Raw genomic sequence first — 19,875 nt, 5'->3', positions numbered from 1 at the left:
AGCATATTGCACATATTGTACCTTACCGATTCAAGGGTAGTAATAGAAACCCTCTATAATTAGCGTTAAAACTCTTACATTTTTCAACATAGTTTTTCGCAAATTTGTTTAGTTACTGCTATCTCTACATTACAGAGAATTACACAGGTGAAAACATTAATGTTTTAAATAATTTAGATAATGTATACTACTGTGTTTTTGAGAATCATCGGCTGAATGCGAATTGTTTTTTTTTGAGTCTGGCAGAGGTTGGTCTTTGCTGTGTTCATATCACTAATTCAGAAGCGATCTCTGCATGCAGTTTTCGTTCTTATGTAGCTGTCTTTTCTTCCATTGTTCTCAGAACTTGGTTGTTTTTCTTCTGTGCAGTTTCCACATCTTGAATTAGATGTAAATTAAAAATACTTCATGTTATGAGAGATTACATAATTGTCCTGATTTTTTCAGCAAATTCATAATGGAAGGTTATGCATTTTTCACTGGTGTTTCTCTTCATTCTTTCAGATGTTGATAAAAAGTATTTTAGCAGACTGATTACCTGTCATCTGAGCTTGCATGGCACCTTTAAGTAACAGATTTTAACAGCTTTCACTAATGGATAACTCATGACTGTTTCAGCAGAAAAGGAGAACATTGCATTTGTGTTCCTAGTTGTTTCCTTCATTCTTGCAGCATGTAGTTTAACAAGCCATAGAAAGCAACCTTGAAATGTACAGTTGTGTAGTGGTTAGACTTGAAGTTTTTTTTATCTTGATTTTTTTTATTAAACAGAGGTGTAAGTTAACCAAGGTCATCCATTTATACTGTGATTCTTCCCTTCAGTAAGAGGAAGATCTCTCTTGTGTCATTGTTCTTAGTCAATTATTAAATGCTTAACTTAGTGAAGTACAACTTCCTCCTCTAAGAGAAGTCTTTAGCCAAATTTAGTCTCCTATCTCACTCTTTGGCACTGTGACTCTAGTACGTGTGATAAGCAGCTACTAGCTCAGTCTCTCACTTGTGAGTTTGTTTACTGTATGTGTGTTAGTTGCTGTGTTCAGCTACTGGCCTAGCATCTCAGTAGTGATGCATATAAAATGTATGCTCCTCAGTTTAACTTGTTATGCCAGACTTCAGAGTTCCTGAATTATTTGTGTGCTGAAGCCCGCTGTTCTTGTTTGCTTGTTCTTAACATGTACGTAACAGGACAGGGAATTGGCATGCTGCTAGCCTTGCGAATGTGGTCAACAATGCTGCTATATCTGCCAGGATGGTAGGGGGGAAAGGAGTCGTCACTCATGCTAATACAGCTATTGCTGGTCCTGTTTCATCCCTGCATTAGATGGAACACTGTTTGTTTTGTGTAGTGGGAGCTCTGTGGTGATATTGCTTTCTCTCTGGAGAATGGGATCTGTCAGAACACATCATGATTTTCACTGGGGAAAAACAATGTCATGGTCCTGAAGGGGTGTAAAAATGAGTCAAGCCCTAAAAGGTCATGAGAGTTTAGAAGCAAACAAAAACAACTTTGAAGATATTTTAAATATATATGCATGTATGGATTACTTTAAGGTACACAGATGACTGAATTCTTGAGGCTAGGGTTTAAAAACATAAATATCACTATATGCTGAAGATGATCACTGTATGTACTGGATGTTACTTGGTGCAAACAGCTGTGGATGAAGAACTGTGTTTCGTGAAATAGAAATACAAAGAACTATTTCACTCCCTCAAAGTGCTTGCTGTCCAAAAAGGAAAACACGTAGAAAATAAGACGGTAATGATCAGCAAGCTAAGCTGTTGTTGCAGATCACAAGTGGTCCAGCTTGGAAGTTTTGTATGCATCCACAGGTTTTTAGATGCTACATGAGACTGTGGCTTTGTATGCATTAATCAGGACAGGTGTAGAAGGGCAGGTGGAAAAAAAGTCTGACTTTTTAGCTGAAGAGATTCATTAGATAAGAGCGTCCTGATTCCACCAGTCTGCTTATGAATGTCTCGATGGCAAAGATGCTTGTGCACAGGTGCTTGTTTGTCTTTAGGATTCAATTTGATTCAGTAACCCAGCAGAAAACTAACACAACCAAAAGAACAAAAAGCATTCTGCAGAATTGGTATGCAGAAGCATTTTAATGTGAAGTTGATGTAGAGACAGAGTAGTGTAAAGGGTAGAGGGAAAGAAAGGAAGGGAAGGGGTTGTGCATCTTTCAGCAGAGGAAGGCGCTAAGATCAGCTCCATCGTTTTGCACAACTCCACCCTCAGAAGCACCATGGGAAAGAATGTGAAGATATTTTGTTGCTGTTGTGGGCCAACTCACAATGAGTCAGCATCTCAGTGATAAATGAGGTAAGTCAGGAAATAATAGATTCTTGCAAGGGTCTTAAAGTTATGATGAGTAGCTTCTCTTTATCTTTTTCAGATAGAAAAGCAAGAGCGACTGAAGGAGTAAAGAATAAGGGCTCGTTAATCAGAGCTAAGAAATCTCTATGGCTTTAGTCTGACCTGGGGTCATCAAAAAAAAAGTTTGTCCTTATCAACACTAACATGTCCTGTTAGGCTTGACAATGAAAAGTTAGGGACATAATATTTCTTCTTTGAGGAGATCAGTTTCGGATTGCGTGCCATATTTTTTATTTTTTTATTTTATTTCTGGGCTGATCTGTGTTTTTCAGTGCAGTTGAATGAGACTTTGTGGCAGGAAGATGAGCAGTCCTGGCTCTGGTCTTTGATTAAAAGAAAGCCGTGTTGATTACTTGGGAGAATGCAGAATGTATTTGTTCTATTTTTAAGACATTTTAATGGGAAGTATATAATAGCAAGAGACTCTGTCTACATCTGTGAAGTCACATTGTTTTGTTTAAATTCTTTTACATCTGCAACTCATGCAGTTCTGTTAGGCTTGCCTATCTTCTGGGATGGCTTTATTTTTAATAGAAATGAATTATGTTAGAGTATCTGAATAAAATGTCTGTGGTTTTTCTAATATATGTTACACTTCCAGAAGAGGGAAAATGGCATAGGCCTTCCTAGAACTTAAAATATCACAATTCTTTTTGTTAGAACGTTCTGGAAAAAAAATCTCTTCACACATTAAAACCAAGACTTAAACTGACATGCTTGACTGAAAAGGCTTCCATAATTTTAGTTCTAAAGGCTTCCATAATTTTAGTTCTTTCTGAGGTCTTAAGCTGTGAGAGGGTATTTCTTTCCTGTCTTTTTTGTTTGTATGTTCTTTTTCCTACAATGCTAGGACTGTTGATACCATCAAACTATGAAGAAAATAATATGATCAATATTATCAGTTTAATTTAGTAGTAGAAATGTGTTTTTGTTGTGTTCTAGATCTGTTGCGTCATACTACTTATTTCCTAGTAAAACTGGAAAATGCTGGCTGCTCTGCTAAATGCTACAAAGTTGGTTTTCAGCAAACTTTTGTGTCTCTGGGAATGAGGGTTTTTCCGTGCAGAAAGAGGACAATATTAGAAAATCTGCTCTGACTTTGCATACACACGTAGAATAAAATGGTTTTGGTGCACGTTTTAATTATGCAGCCTCATTATAAATGTATGTCATAGCTGCAGAGGTATTGAAATGGGACATGGGATGTGGTAGCGTCATCGTGTTCCGGTTTCTTCATATCCAGATTGGCTGCCTTGCTGCGGAGAACATGCTGCTTGATTCCAAGTTACACCCACAGCATCAGGCAACCAAATAGAAATGTTCTTTGCCAATAATATGCCAGAGATTGTCTGGCTGATCTCATGTCTTTCCTGTCTGTATAGTGAGGTTAGTTTCAGTAGAGGTTTAACTTTTGTGTGTAACTATCCACATGTTCAAAATTAAATTTTACAAGAATATTTCTATTTATTTTTTTGAAGCTATTGTTGATGCTTGCTCTTCAGAGAATAGAGGTTGAACATTCTGAGAAGGCTTACATCTGGTGGGTCTTTTGGGTCTTTTGGTATAAATGGGGATACGTTACAGGTTCAAAAGTGTTGTGATCCAGGGATATTCATACCCATAATCTTCAATTTTTTGCTCTTTTAAGTTTTTTAACTAGAGAAACTAGTAATAAACTTGATTTGCTGCATAGACAAGTGATGAGAAGCTGTTTTTTTTTTTTTTTTTGATCTCTGCTTTGGGTTTCGTTTAGATAATGAAAAATATACAAATATTCTCTCATATTAAGATATCCTGCATGGTAATATTAGGATGTTCTTTCATACTTGGGTGTTCTTCCATATTAGGGCCCTTGGGAAGAAAGTTCGGAGAAAAAGTGCCCAGTCACTGTGCTTACCTAGTATTCTTCTTCACATATTTCTTGAAACTCCCAGACCTCTAGTAAGTTTACAGTGTTTGTGGACAGAAATTCGTATGGAGACCAGAAGACAGTCCTGTCTTCCCAAAATCCTACTGACCCTTTATTTGTAGAGGACAAGGTCATATGGTATAGTAGTAAACTGCAGTCTTTTTACTTCTGTCTTTAAGTTCACTATTTGTCTTTAAAATACACGGGGATTAAAGGTAAGTCTGTTCACCTAAGGACTGGAGTTCAAGTCACTAAATGGATATCTTTGTCAACTGTAAATCTAAGATATTTGATTAAAATGTCTTTTGAAGTAGGAGTCTCTATCCTCCATGGACTTTAGCACTTATTTTAGGGAACTCAGGTATACCTAGCTTGCATTCTAGACATAAAGCCAGTTGGTGTGTCTTGAAGGAAGGTGATCTGCAAACTAAGTGAGATTAGCAAAATAGCACTTTGTTTTGGAAACTGCATGTTGAGTGTATGTTTAGACTTCTGATTCTTGTAATTGTCTACTAATAACCTGTTTTCTTTTGCAGAACCCTGTGATAATATGAGAGAGATTCTCCAAAATGTGGCCAAATTGCAAGGCGTCTCAAATATGAGGAAACTAGGTCACTTGAATAATTTTACTAAGGTAGGTGCTTGAATGGTGTCAGAACATGTGATCATATCAAAATATTTTATATTCCTCTATCAAATATAAAATATCCTCTATCAAATGTCTAGGAGATTCATGAAGCAGTTATGTATAATAGAACAGTACATGGAACAGTGCATGCTGTGAGAGAGTAAGAGTAAACAAGGGCGAGTAGATATGTGAATGCAGGATCATGCTGAAATTTGGGTTCTACAGGAAGGATTGTTATAGTGCTCAGAAGTCTGAATTATCTCCTTATTCAGAGATTAAATTGCATAAATAAAGCTAATCCAGCTCCACAGGATTGAAGCAAAAATTAGGAATGGCAGACACGTTTGATGTAAACTGGCAAACTATGGTAAGGAGAAGGACTATATCACTGAGCATGATTTTCACTGTGTTGGGCACTATTAGGACAGGAACTGTTAACTTCTGTTATGGGTTTTATAGTGAAAAGGATTTAAGGGGTTGATTTCTAAAAATGGTCTGTATGGCTGATTTCTTGAGGTACTTTTTCCAGTTGTAAGCTTCCAGATCATGGGAGTGTGAAAGATACTTGCCTGAAAGTTTGATAGAGGTGTTGGGAGCATGAAGGAGGCAAGAATTAATAATTTATTGTAGAGTGAGAGATGATAGACTGAGGAAAGAGACCACGAAAGGCTTTCAGAATGAGATTAAGGACAGTTTTTTGATGAAGTCAGATGAAGAACTGGTGAAGAAGAGCAGAGAAGATAGGAGGTGAGCAGTGAATTAGGTAAATGGTGTTTGTTGTAACACAGTGAAAGGCTGTAGCTGGATGGTGTTTCAGCTGTTAAGGTAAGGTAGCAGTAAGTACACTGCAGTAAGTGAGGCTGGAGACAATGGAGCTTTGGTGTGCATGTTACCTGAATTAATGTACTGATACACAGAAAAAAATGGTGAATTGTATGCATCACTGATAGTGTCACAGATGGGCAACATGCCTGGAAATGAAACCCAACTTTCAATGACATAGGATGGATTCTTCAATGAGCATTAGATAGGAAAGGAGGAAGTAATGGATAATTTAATGGGGAAAGTAAGGTTTAAATTCATTGTTATATGTGATTCATTGAGTAGGATAAGCAGAAGGCTGCGTAACACTTCTGAGACAATTTTAAGTGAAAGAATGAATGCTCAAGAGCAGATCTGGGGGACCAGTTGATATGAGAAGGACAAACATACATAATAATCTTTGAAGTAGGAATGCTTCTTGGCTGTTGAAAGCACTTGTAACATTCAACAACACTTCAGTGGTAGCATGTGAGATTCAATAGGCAGAAGAGTGAGTACAGAGAGCAAAGTTATGACAGCAAGTCAATTTATCTTCTAGTGTTTTAGGAAGAAATCTGCAAGTGCTTCGTCTTCTGAGTTCAGAGTACGTGGAGGTACAAAGCATTTGCAGAGAATCGGATCTTATTTGCCCTAAAATTTTTTGTCATTGTTTTATTGCATATGCATCCGTTATCTGACAAATGCTGTTGCTGTTACTCACATTCTGAACTATTTTAAGTCCCCTTTAAGTTGCTAGAAAAGGCTGAGGCATAACTATGCTTGTTTTTTGTGCTGATCTGGAAACTTAATGTAGGTGCCTCCAAATTCTGTAGTTGCCTTACAAAGAAAGATGGATTTAGGTTTGCAGGTGTATGATTCCTAGCAAAATGCTAACATTTGAACAGGTTTTATAGCAATATTGATTTTTCTACTGAAATCATCACACAGTAAGTACCTGTATATGTGGTCAATTAGTAAAAATGCATAATGTAATTAAAGGATGAACCAAAAGTTCTTTTAAAAGAAATTAGTTTTGAAAAAATGAATAGTATCATAATTAAATATTTGAAAAATGTTACTGCTCTTTAAAGTGACCTAGTGTGAAAATTGGAAAATATGCTCAAAAACACTAGGAAAGTTTTCATAAACTGAACTTGAGACTGGCAAGGAATGAGGAGTTTCTGAAGGCAACTCACATCCCTGACTTCTGGAGACAAACAGTAATTCATAACTGGGCTTTGATCCTAAATCAGAGTGACCACGTGCAAGATAATCATCCTACTCCTTGATGTGTAGCACTTACAAAGCAGATATTTCAGTGAGGCCAATAACTTGTACATTTGATTTTGAAAATGTTCCTATTTTTGTCTGAATTGTGAATTCAGCTATGCAGATAGAATAAAAGTTGCAAAACATACTGTATTGTCTCCTTGGTGGTTGGAACAGTTCTGTGTTTTTCATTCCAGTGGTTAAGAGTGAAAGCCTGGAGACTGGGGGAGATGGTTTTATTTCCTTTTTGCACTCCAGTCTACTACCATGAACTGACGTAGTCTCAGTTCCTTGTTTGTGAAATTGGAGTGTGGGGTAGACAGTGGGGTTTTGTGATGTTTGATATGTTAGCTGCTGAAGATGTTTGTATTTTCAGCTTGGAGGATATTGGTGGTGATAAACTTGATTTGTCAATGAGTTCTTGTATTTCATGGTCTGTGTGAAAGGCTGCGAATTCACAGAATCGGAGAATGGTTGAGGGTGGAAAGGACCTTGGAAGGTCATATGGCTCAACATTCCCCTCATGCTCAAGCAGATCAAACTGGAGCCAGTTGCTTAGGATCACGTCCAGACAGCTTTTGTATATGTGTCCCAGGAGGGAGACTCCAAAACCTTTCCAGGCAACCCGTTCCAATGCTCAGTCACCCTAGTTATCTATTGTATGGGCAGGGAAAGTACTGTTGGAAAAAAAAAACAAAATATATATATATATATATATATCACAGAATCACAGATAGATATATATAGTATACTTCTGATAAAATAATGTGGAAAAATCTATAGAACTTAACCTCTCCTCTAGAAATATTATTACACTAAAAAAAAAAAAAGGCAAAATATAAGGTAGGAAAATGTCAGCACCAGGCAGTTGATCCCTGTTGTCCCATTTTTTTTCCTTCAAGGACCGACAGCTCTCACATTTGGAAGAAATACTATTCTACTTTTGTGGTCAGGTAAAGCAAAATACCTATATGCATGTGAAAACAGGAAATTTTAGCTAACATAGACTTTCCTGGCAGAGATTGTGGTAGGCTTTGGTTGGCATTAATGACAAGACATCTGAGGTATGTTAAGTTTGGGTTTCTTTCCTTGAAAGAAGGCTGGATTTTTGATTATTTTTTGATTTTTTTCATCTTTTTAATTAAGGAGAATGAAAATAAATATCCTTTAAAAAAATGAACTAGACTCCAGGCTTTTATGCAGAAATAAAATAATTTTATATAAAAATTATTAAAATAACTCTGGTTAGCAGTCAGCATGATTTCTTCCTTTATGTTCAAGACTGATGCTATGAGGCAGATATTTTTGTATTAAATTTGCACGTCAGATATTTTATTTTCATTTTTCCTTCCCTTTAAGAGCAGTATTAACTAGTGGTTTCTGAAACATTACTTACTGGTTCTTAACCGAGCAAAGTATATTGTATACATGATATTTTTTTTAGAAACTTGTTTTCATTCATCAAATATTAGATAGTACTCGTTGTTAATAAAAAAATGAAATAATAATGTTCATATTCTTGGCTTTTTGAGTGAACATGGGGTTATTCTTACCTAACAGTTGCTATAACATATTTTATTCTCAAAGACATCCATATTCACAATTCTGGTGATATTCAGGCTATTGAAAAGTACATATCATTACGATTTTTTTCGCCTTGTTTGCTGTTCATCAGCTAATACTTGAAGCTGGAATTCTGCGTTTATGAACTACTGCCTAGCTTATATTAGACAAATGTAATCCCTTTCCTTTCAAACTACCTGCCTCACTATTTAAACTAACCTGAATTTTGACCTGGAAACTGAGAATTTGACCTCTAGAAAATGATCAGGGACATCTTCAGTTATCGCAGCAGTTCATAAGGCTGGCATGTGCCTTTGGCTTCAGCGAGCTGACTAGGCTTAACCAATTTTCGTTTGTATGGCCAGACAGATAAGGCAAGCACCTTGAAGTTTCCCAACTTCTGCTGATTAATAGCAAAACATGATGGTTATTTCTTTGGGTTTTTCCCCACCCCCATGAGAAGTAGTAAGTGATACATTACTGAAAACCAGAAGGAACTGTACAATTGCATTTACCTAGTGGAAAATTATCATTTGGATTTGAAGTATTCATTTAGAATCCTGTATTAAAGAAGGTTTATTCCACTATTACCTTCTGAGAGATTGTTACCTTTTTAACTAAAACCACATTTAAATAATGAATTTTTTAAAAATGTTCACAGATGCTGTTAGATGTTTTTTATTCAAAGAGAAAGTTTCCTTCTTTAAGGATAAAATGAAACATAATTCATTTTAGCTTGGCCCTAGCAGTTGAATAGCATCAGTGATATTGAAAAGTGTATTTCCAGTCTGTTAGGATGTGGATTGAGTATGGGGCTCCAGAGGTTTTCAGAGTCTCTATCGGATTCATCGTCTATTGCATGGTTTTATGCTCTGCTTCTGTTGTCATTTTAGGGTCTTGTCCATCTGTTGTAAAACCCAAGTATCTCTGAATCTGAATGCTGTTGTTGGTGACTGTAATATTTGTCCAAATACCTATACCACTATAGACAAAACTTGATACCACTTCATAAACATATGTAGCATATAGGAACAGAACCACTGCTGAGTGGCATTCAGCTGCAGAACAAAATTTGAGAGTAAATGGGTCTAAATCCAGAGTCTGTAGTTTTGTTAAAGTGTTACTACAAGACTAGAATCTACGAGGTGTTCTACTCATAACTATTACCACTGGTGGTTCAAACTGTTCCTAAAATCACAGTGTAATAATTGCATTTTGGACTTATGGAATACTACCAAAATTTACCTATTAATTTCTATGGCTATTGTGTAAAATGTAAAATTAAAATTGCACATAGTGTGTACTCAATTTGTGTATGCTGTTGACCTCCTGTGGTTTTGTTGTTTTGAGCTACTGTTTCCAAGATATGTTGATGTGTTACTCATATTGCTGTGACTCATCCAAGTAGCATGAAAAACTCATAGCTGACAGTAAACATGCAAAAAACCTTCACTGTAAGTTAGTCATTGTCTGACCTAGAGTAAGGATCATTTTGTACAAGCATTAAATCATTCACTCAAAGATGCTCTCTGTTGTTCACATTAATTTATATGAATACCAAAAAGTCTGATTTTTAGAGTTGACTTGTTTTGCGTGTTAGAATTGCCTCCATGTTGTGTGTGTGTGTGTGTACAAAATGTGTGTATTTGCTTAATCCCGTGAACTTTAATGATATGATAATCAATTGCAATTCTAGTGAATCATAGCAATGTCAAGCCACAAGCAGACTGTAGTATTCTGGTACTGCCTGTGCCTACAGTACTACAAAATATATATTAATTGTTCAGTATCACAGTCAAAAGCATGACAGATTTAGCTTTGTCAGGAATTGAGCCATCAACAAAAATCACTGCTTTTGGTCCGTAATCACTAACTTGCTTAATGTTATTTGAAAGTGAAATGTAAAGAAAGTGGCAAGGCTTTGCCTTTAAAATATTTAAGGCCAGACATTTGTAACTGAGCAAATATCTAAAGTATGAAGACCAACTGAACAGTATCTTCTTTATAGCAGCTTCCATGACTTTATTGCCTTTAAGCATATATCAATCCAGCCTTACTTTTGCCAGTTTTCTTTTTTAATAGACTAAATAAACCCAGTTGCTCAGCCTTCATGGGTGTATTTTCTGCCTGCCTTGTATATTTTGTTGCTGTACTTTTTCCAGTTTGTCTGGTCTTAAAACACGATTTGGGGCACGGCATTTTAAGAGTATCCTGAGTAGAAAAATCTCTTAATCTCATACATAATGCAATCCTATTATTATTTCCAGTGGTAAAATTACTTTTTGGAGATGACATCACATTAACTCATGTAGTTTATAGGTTGCTGTAACTCAGATCTTGCTTTACTTTCAGAATTGTTACTGTATTTGACATTCTGAAGGCTTTCTGGACAGCTTGTATTTTTCTGCTGGGCTCCTTTTAGTTTTTCTATGACTCTTAATGTGTTAACTTGACATGATACACTGTTCCCTTTAATTGAATTTTATTACCTATTTTGGGCACTCCAAATCACTGTAAGACGTTGAATTCTGATCTTGCTGTCCATCTTTTAAATCGTTCTCTAGCTGGAAATCCTGTAAACACACTGCATTATGTAAGTTCTAAGGACAGTCAATACTTAAGTATCTGGCCCGTTAGAATGTGAATAAACAGCCAGTAGCTAGTCTTGTATTTTTCTCAGCCAGTTTTGTGTTCATTCTCTGTGGGCGATGCTCCACATACATGTACATGTAAACACTATCACGTTTTGGCAATTACTGAATTCAGATATTTGTATCCCCACAGCAATTAAACTTGAGGAAACTTCCAAAATACAATTAGGTTTCATGACTGAACTTCAAGATAAGATCAGGTGTATCTCTCTGTTAACAGAGTTGTGCTTGGTGGGAGTACTCACATAAAGAAAAACAGTTGGTACTGAAGAGGTAATGCTAACGCTGCATGCAGTTGGTAAAGAATGGTTACTTTGGACTACTTCTAGTCCAGCCCTGAGAACTGAATGCCCTTTAGCAGTTGCAGCAGGCTAGGTGTGTTCCTGGAACACATCTGCTTTAGTTTCATTTTGGGACCACTGAAAAAAACAAAATGTGTGGTAAGTGCAGTGACAGAGTTGCCTCAGATGTGTGCTTGTGTTCCAGATGGTAGGGGCAATGTAGTGGCACTTCAGAATCTGACCTTTGTCCACAAGCTACTGTTGTGTGCATGGCAGCTGCAGCATCTCTTTAAGTTAATGAAAGGATAAAAAAGATCTTGTTCCTTTGAAAGGCATGAGAGTACCTGTAATGACAGTCTTTTATCAGGACCAGTGATTTGTCACGTTTCATCTTGCCAATTGCTTTCTGGGTAAAACCTCTGCATTTTGTAATGATAGTTCTCTTTTGCAAGTTAAACAGGAGCGTGTGTCAGTAGGGGCGTGTTTTGAGACTGATCCATGGAACTATTACAATAAGCATAAAGTACATTTATTTTCATGCCATTGTTTTGGACTTAGTGGGACAGAGCCATTAGCAGGTACAAAAAGGTACATAACTTTGGCAAGTTGAAAACATTGGTGCGGGTAGACAAAGGAAAACACATGATAGGTACAATGAACAAGTTACATGAGGTTTCTATCTATCCATAAGTGCTGTTAGAGTTAACGAAATTAGTGAAGAATTAATGGTGGGTGGGAAAATGATGCAGTAGGGAATATAAATAAAATTGGATTTTCTTGGAAGGACTAAGCTAAAATGAGAAGATGAGCATCTTTGTTTTTAAGAGTTCTGCTTAATGTACTGTTTAAATAAATCTAGCAAAGAATGTCTCTTGAGTAAGGGCGGGAAACAAATATTGGCAATGTACTTACTTTCCTATGTAAACTTAAACAGAATTTTCCATATCATTGCATCTACTTATAACTTATTCTGCAAAAGCAAGGTTTTGATTTTGTTCAATTTTGAGCAATGATGGGCTTAATATTCCTCACAGTATAAAGCATATTGACAGTGTCTGTAAGGGGTAAATACCTTTTACATTTTTAGTTAATATCTGTTTAGGTGGTAGTTTACCACCAGTGTATTCAATTCAGTTTACTACCAATGTGTATTCATATACACAAGTTAGGGAAGAGTTTCAGACTGCTGCTAACAAAACTGAATGACTTCTCTACTCCTTATCCCCTTGATATGTTGGTGTCTGTGGGACTGGTTGCCCTAAAGCATTTCCATCTCCTTGCTAAGCAGTCTTCTGACTTCCCTTAATTAAAGGCTACTTCTCTTGTCTATTTACAAATAAATAATGCAGAATTTTTCTGCAGTTGTATAGCTGAAATTAAGTGTCATATTAGAAAGACTTGTTTTTGTGCTTTGGGTTTGAAAGAGTTGCACGTACATTCAGCTGTTGCTAAACTGCAACTACCTTGTAAAGTGTATTGCTTATCTTTTATTTCCTCAGAAAAGAAACTCCACATCAGAATTACAATTCCTTTTTAATCCTTTTGAAGTAGGAAAAAGGCTGTTCTGGTAGGAAAAAGATAGTCTGCTGTATGTTAAATTAGGATTTCTCATTTCTCTCTGGGATAGAATGATGGGGTGAGGTTAGATGTATAAATGACAAGCCTAAACAACTGTTGATGAGCCTGTCTGAAACTGAACAAAAGTGTTTTTACTCGCTGTCTTCTCACACTATTTTGCTTACACTCTGCCAGCCAATTTTTACAGTTCATAAGATGTCAATAGAAATGCTAAAGCAGCAGTGGTGGCCTTAGGCAGACCAACAACATGGCAAAAATAGACTGATTGTAGGATATGACATATTGTCATGACTAGTTAATGCACATGATTGCCTAGTTTCATTTTGGCTGGGAAGCTGCCCGGCGGAAAGGGAGGTGAAGGTATTGGTCAATAACTGACTGACTATGAGCCAGCAGTGTGCTCAGGTGGCCAAGAAGGCCAACAGCATCCTAGTTTGGATCAGAAATAGTGTGGTCAGCAGGACTTGGGAAGTGATCGTCCCCATGTACTTGGCTCTGGTGAGGCCGCACCTCGAGCACTGAGTTCAGTTTTGGGCCCCTCGTTACAGGAGGGACACCGAGGTGCTGGAGTGTGCCCAGAGAAGGGCAATGAAGCTGGTGAAGGGTCTAGAGAACAAGTCTTACGAGGAGTGGCTGAGGGAACTGGAGTTGTTTGTCCTGGAGGACAGGAGGCTCAGGCTCACTCTCTACAACTAACTCAAAGGAGGCTGTAGCAGGATGGGGATCGGTCTCTTTTCCCAAGCAGCAAGTAACAGGACGAGAGAAAAGGCCTCAAGTTGCACCAGGGGAGTTTTGGATATTTGAAGAAGAAAAAAAGTCTTAATTGAAAGGCTTGGGAGGCACTGGAACAGGCCGCTGGGGAAGTAGTTGTGTTGCTATACCTGGAGGTATTGAAAAGACATGTAGATGTGGTGCTTAGGGACATGGTTTATTGGTAGACTTGGCAGTGAGTGCTAGTTTTAACAGTTGGACTTGATGATGTGGGAGATCTCTTCCAACTTGTGTGGTTCTCAGGTAAAATGGGTTATGTAATAACTTTCTTTGTTTTATAATTTTCTCTGTGTATAGCCACTGCTAAGAAAAATGGAAAATCAAAAATATTTCAGTTAATTCTAGATTATTGGATTGGCCTGGATCATCTCCATATTTGGCTCAAATAATCTTTCACTGATAACTTTTGATTTCAGCATAATCAGTATAAAAAAGAATTTCCTAAAATGTCATCTTTGGAAGAATTTGTTCTGATTGAGCATAAACCAAAATGCAGTTTGAATTTGAACCATCATGCTAATCAAATGGGTTTAATAATAAATGAGCATAGTGTTTGATAAATGTTATTAACTTCAGACCAGTAGTATTCACTAGTTGTACAAACACTGAGCTTCTCACTGAGGACAAACTGTTGATACTGCGGTGGCTTAGATTTGAATGCGTACCTATTTCCAAAGGAGAGGACATAATGCAAATCTGTTGCAATCAGTCACTTGAGTTCTTGGAAGTGCTTTGTCCAAGTACTTTGGCATTTGGATCTAATACTAAATTATTTTATTATTTTAGGTAAATGAGAAGACTAGGATCTTTGCCACCATTGTAAAAGAGAACAATACCAGTACTTCTTAAAGAAGAGACTATTGTTCTTTTCTTGAGAGGTTAAAACATGGCAAGCAGTAGATTGCTCCTTTTGAAATTGGCCGTGGACTTAAAAAAAAAAAAAAAAAAAAAAAAAAAAAGCACTTGTAAGTCTGCAGTTTTGTGCTCAAAACTGACAGATGAGGCTGAAGTGTTCAGAAATTGGTATAGCTTATGGGTATAAACTCAAACTTTGCAATGATTTTTTCAGAAGTACCAAAAAAAAAATCCTGTGGAATGGATGAGAGGTTAGGGTAACCTCTCATGGTAACCTCTCATGGTAAATGGCAGCTATGGGACCCTTACCATTTGCAACTACTTCTCAGTTTTTTTCTATGCCTCTGCTGCTGTGGTGAATGAAACATGGCAGTGGACCGTCAGTGTCTAGCTTTACTTCAAAATTGTCACCCAAATTGTATTTTTGAATGCAAGTGTTTTATGTGCTTTGACTTTAGTCTCCTTTATCTGCTGAGGCTACCAATTGCCTAACCAGTGCTTTTTCCAAAAAGAGTCTAAAGGCAGCAAAAAGAGCAATCTGAAGCATAGCTTGTGAAAATAGTTGAAAAATTGACTAGTAGGCAATTTAGGAACTTGCACAACTGCCTATCTACTAAGAGAGGCCAAAGGCTTGTGTGTCTGGTATGTATGCAGGAACTGAATCTGTCAGTAAAATTTTTCAGGGAAATCTGAAGTTGGTACACTTCCCTCCCCTTGCAATGAATGAAATTCCTTGTGTTACTTCAGAAACATTACCAAATATCTTAGGTTTTAAATAGTAATTGTTAAAGAGTTATTAATAATAGATTCCTTCTTTTATTTTCAGCTTCTTTGTAATACTGGCCATGCAGAAGAAAAGCTAGGTTTTACGTATGACAGCATCATAATATGGTAAGTAATAAGGAACGCTAGAATAATACTTAAGGTACTTTGGTAATAGTAGGGTACTTTCATTGTTCTAGGTACAATTAAATCAATTTTATTTGTACTTTTGAAACTAGAAATTTGTATTTCCAGTATGTTTAAAATGTCATAATGCAAATGTATGCCTTGCAAATACTTTAATGAGTAAAATCAGAAATACATTATACGCTTTCAGAACGAGGGGGGAAAAAAAGTCCAAATGAAAGTGTAGATTTCTCTATTACGTTTTCTCAGAAATGTAAAGAAATAAAACATCTTAGTACTAGCAGAAAGGACTTGTTTAAGAGAACATTTTTCATACAATTTGGAGCATACTATTAATGTAGTAGAACTAAGATTTAAAGATAAACTTTTTGTTAGTTTCTGCGTGTGTTTGATTTGTGGGACTGCTTTCCTTTCTCCTAAAACATGATGTATATGCTTTCAAATGGAATTTTCCTATATTTTGTCTCAATTTCTGACAGTCAAAAGAACTACATGACTGTTCCCAGAACTTATGTGAAGACATAAGTAAATTGGCCCTTAGGCTCAGCTTTGCTGGTAGAAAAATAAAATAAAATAGTATTTAATGTTTTAATATTTCAATATTCTGTTTGTGGTTTATTTTGCTACATAGCTTAGATCTATTCTGAGAAATTTGCAAGTGCTGAATTTTTAAATTATTTTAGGAAGCGACCTTGAGTTAGGCTAAGTGTGTGTGTGTATGTATATATATATATATATATATATTTATATTCCTTTGGAAATAATGTATAATTTTATAATTCGCTCTTCTGATTTTCTTAACATCCTAGATTTTCATATACAAATCTTGTAGTACAGAATAAACTTGTTTTTCTTTGAAGATGAGAACAGCTATTTGGATGCAGGAAACAGTGTGCAAGTTTCTTTATTTAGAGTATGAATTGTTAACTTCAAAGCATTACACTATCAGTGATTTCAAGAAGAATTACAATTTTCATATGAAGTTCTGGGTTTTGGAGTCAGTAACCTTGATGGACAATTTAACCAAACTAAAAACAGTTGTAGTCTATACTTTTCTGATATACTAGTCTGCAGTAATTGCAATTATTTTTGAGTTAAAAGGTCTGTTTTTTGGAACTCATTCTTTTTTTACTCCAGGTACCTGATCATAGTTTCTTCTTGCCAGCAGCTGGAGATAATAGTGACACATTTTATTGTCATTCCCAGTGTAGATTGGTTTTGCCGGTTCCCAGAGCACCATACCATTGACAGCAGAGAGGAAGCTTTGAGCAATGAAGAAAATGGAGTGTTGGTAGGCCTCAGAAGCTTTTGAGGTCTCTTAGTAATGTGCCAGGAAGCTTTACCCATACAAAATTCACAATATATACAAGTATCTGACTGGATCAGAGATCTGTAAAAAGCATTATCTTACTGTAGAGAGTAGATGAGATGATTTAAGAGAAAAGCTTAAGAATGAGCCTGTAGTAGTAGGTTCCTGTAGTACCTAGTAGTTAGTGAATATTATTTCTAATTCCATCCATTGTTAGTTTTTCCAGATTTTTATCAGTATTAAAGTTTTCAGCCCTAATGCTGTCTTAGGTGATGCTTCTCATTTTTGTAGTGACACTGAAAATACTTGGACAAGTTTACTGTTTTTCTTGCATCATAATATATTTTCAGCTTTCAGACAGATGCACACAGTGGACAGATCAAAATTATTTTCTAGATCTGGTGGATGTTCTAGAATTCTGTGTATTAGCTCACATTTAACAATCTTCAGTTTTCTTCATATTGTCAGTTTTGCATAGGCATAATTTTTTAATTCCCTTGAAGATTCTTATAGCCTTATCCTAACGTCCTCTGTAACCTCCCCCCATCCTTTTTTTCAATTTACAAATTTTATATTAAGTACTGTCTAAGAAAGGAGATCGTGAACCTGATACTTCAATGGATAAAAATCAGGATAAAACTTTTCAGGATAAAAATCTTCCATTCATTCATCTCTGCTCTTTGCATTCATCTTTTCAGATTTCGATTTGTGTGACTACTTTTCATCACCCTGTAACATCTTTATATCCTTTAATACAATCCTCAGCAACACCTTATGTGAAAGTTTTGGGTTATTACTATGTTAAGAAGGTGTTTCCTTTTTAGTATGCTGTTGTAATAACTCTTTCCAACTCTTTCAAAAGATTAGCAGAATATAGTTCACATAAACTATTCTGGTTGCTTCATGTAGTTAGCTTTCCTTTAAAAGAATATCTGATAAACAGTCATCTGGATGAGCTTCGGAATCCTTTTTGTTCAAATGCTAGCAAATATATGAAGATAGTTCATATTAATGTACTTTCCAGACTCTTAGATGCGAAGCTTGGTGGGCCAGTGATAATACTGATGATGGGTTTCCTCAATTCTTCCACTATTTTCACTTCTTAGTCTGATATTTAATATATTAAAAAAGACTTCAGGATAGGAATCTCTATACACATCTCCAAAACAATGACTTAATATGAAGAAAACATTTGTTTGTCTCATACTTCTGTCTTTTAATTGCTTTATTCTTTCTGTGATGTGATTCATTTTTAAGAACTTTCTGCTTGTGGAGTTCTGCCTGAGAAGCCAGAACCTATGTCCATGTGTACAAACACACATGCCTATCTTTGTCTAAAGATTGTTTGCTCTGCTATTCAAAAAATGTTTTCCTCTCAAATATAAAAGTAAATGAACTTTTCTTGATGGTGGGGGAGGAGGGGAGAATCCAGATGCTGTATTTGGCTGTCCTAATAAGAAATATGATAGCCACATCATTGTTTTCATGGAAAATTGGTACCTTCTGTCTTAGAATCTCCACGGAAGTGTCTTAAACTGGAATATCCAAACCAATTACAAATTGTGAGGTGGAAGTGCAAACAGAAAAATACTGTTGAGAAGAAGTAAGTCTTACACTCATCTCTGACTTCCATCTCTACCAGTCTGCAACACTAGAAACAAACTATGATTCATGAGCTAAAGAATACCTGTTATCTGCTCAAAGCAGATGAAGGGTTATTTATCTTTCTTTTTGTCTGCTTTTCCTGAAGGACTTGGAAATAACTTCTGTAGTTCAGCTTTTCTAAAGGAAGTTTTCCTAACGTCATGTTTTTCTACTAGTTCAGCTTATTTTTTTTATATGAAGCATCATATCTGATATTACAATATTGATGGTCTTCCTCGGTGCTGAAAGCAAAAATCAGTTTATCTGTATTTGCTTATAGTATTGCAGCCTTTCTTCTTGGTCTAGACATCATCTAGAAGTAGATTCCTTTTATAGTGACTCTTACATGGACTGACTAACTCATCTTCAGAAAGATTCAGAAGATCTTGGTCTTGGAATAGTTTATTACCATGCATGACCGTCTTTGAATAAAAACAAAAGAAAAATCTATTTGTATAGGTTGAAATTCAGTCTCACTAGCTACAGTGTTTACATTCTCAGATGTCTACTGAAACAATCCTCCTAAAATATATGGCTAAGAGTTTTTTCTTCCTTTGTATTTAAGGAAGACAGGAAAATCTTTTGAGGAACTTCAGAAGGACAGTGTCACTTAACACTTTCAAACTCTATTTTTGGAGGCCTTCAAGATCTTGTTTTTTCATATTTTCCTTTTCTTTTTTTTTTTTTTAAACCTTGCTGGCGGATTTAGGAATTAAATTATCATGTTGGATTTGGGAGAGCTCGTTGGTGTGCAAGCAAAACACTTTCAAAATCTGTCTAAAGAGAAGTATATGTCAATTATATTTTGAAATGAAATTTGTAGAAATCTATGCTATGTAGCACTGCTTAAGTTAGGTATTTTGCATTGACATTCGTATTTCATGTAAGCATACTGATGTCATAATATCTTTAGAGAGCAATGCATGTAATAGTTAAGGTTCAAATTTCATAGGATGGAATAGGATGGAAGGGACCTCAAAGATCATCTAATTCCAACACCCCTGCCATAGGCAGGGATGAGTTTTGTCTCAGATGTCTAGACATTATTCTGAAGATCCATGCATATGGATTAACAGTGCAGCAGAGTAGGAAGTGCTTTCTATTTGTTAAACCTTCTGAAAATTTTAACTAATCTGGAATACTTTTTCAGGACTAATATTGTGCTCAACTGTTTCGTCAAATAACAAGTCATATGCAGGTCTTGGTCATATTTTGTTTCAGGGGTATACAGACTGTTCTAAAACAACAAAAAAAAATCTGACTTTGTTCTGATTAATATATTGTCTACATCTGCTGGCAAGGTGAGGGTTTGTCTTCTAGACCG

The 19,875-nt window shown here is 36.0% G+C and overlaps 1 protein-coding gene across 3 annotated transcripts in view; it reads left to right on the top strand.

The window, feature by feature from the left end:
* RICTOR (RPTOR independent companion of MTOR complex 2) overlaps positions 1–19,875 on the top strand; it is a 77,702-nt gene that overhangs the window by 10,998 nt on the left and 46,829 nt on the right. For all 3 annotated transcript variants that reach the window (XM_038169931.2, XM_038169932.2, XM_072031675.1), the window contains 2 exons: positions 4,829–4,926; positions 15,516–15,580. In XM_038169931.2, coding sequence (XP_038025859.1) covers positions 4,829–4,926; positions 15,516–15,580 — 163 coding nt within the window. The remainder of the gene's footprint in view (positions 1–4,828; positions 4,927–15,515; positions 15,581–19,875) is intronic.

The sequence above is a fragment of the Anas platyrhynchos genome, chromosome Z, assembly GCF_047663525.1.
Source record: "Anas platyrhynchos isolate ZD024472 breed Pekin duck chromosome Z, IASCAAS_PekinDuck_T2T, whole genome shotgun sequence".
NCBI classification, from domain to species: domain Eukaryota; kingdom Metazoa; phylum Chordata; class Aves; order Anseriformes; family Anatidae; genus Anas; species Anas platyrhynchos.
Note: the sequence above shows the minus strand (reverse complement) of the source record. Positions and strands in the feature narration are given on the sequence as shown.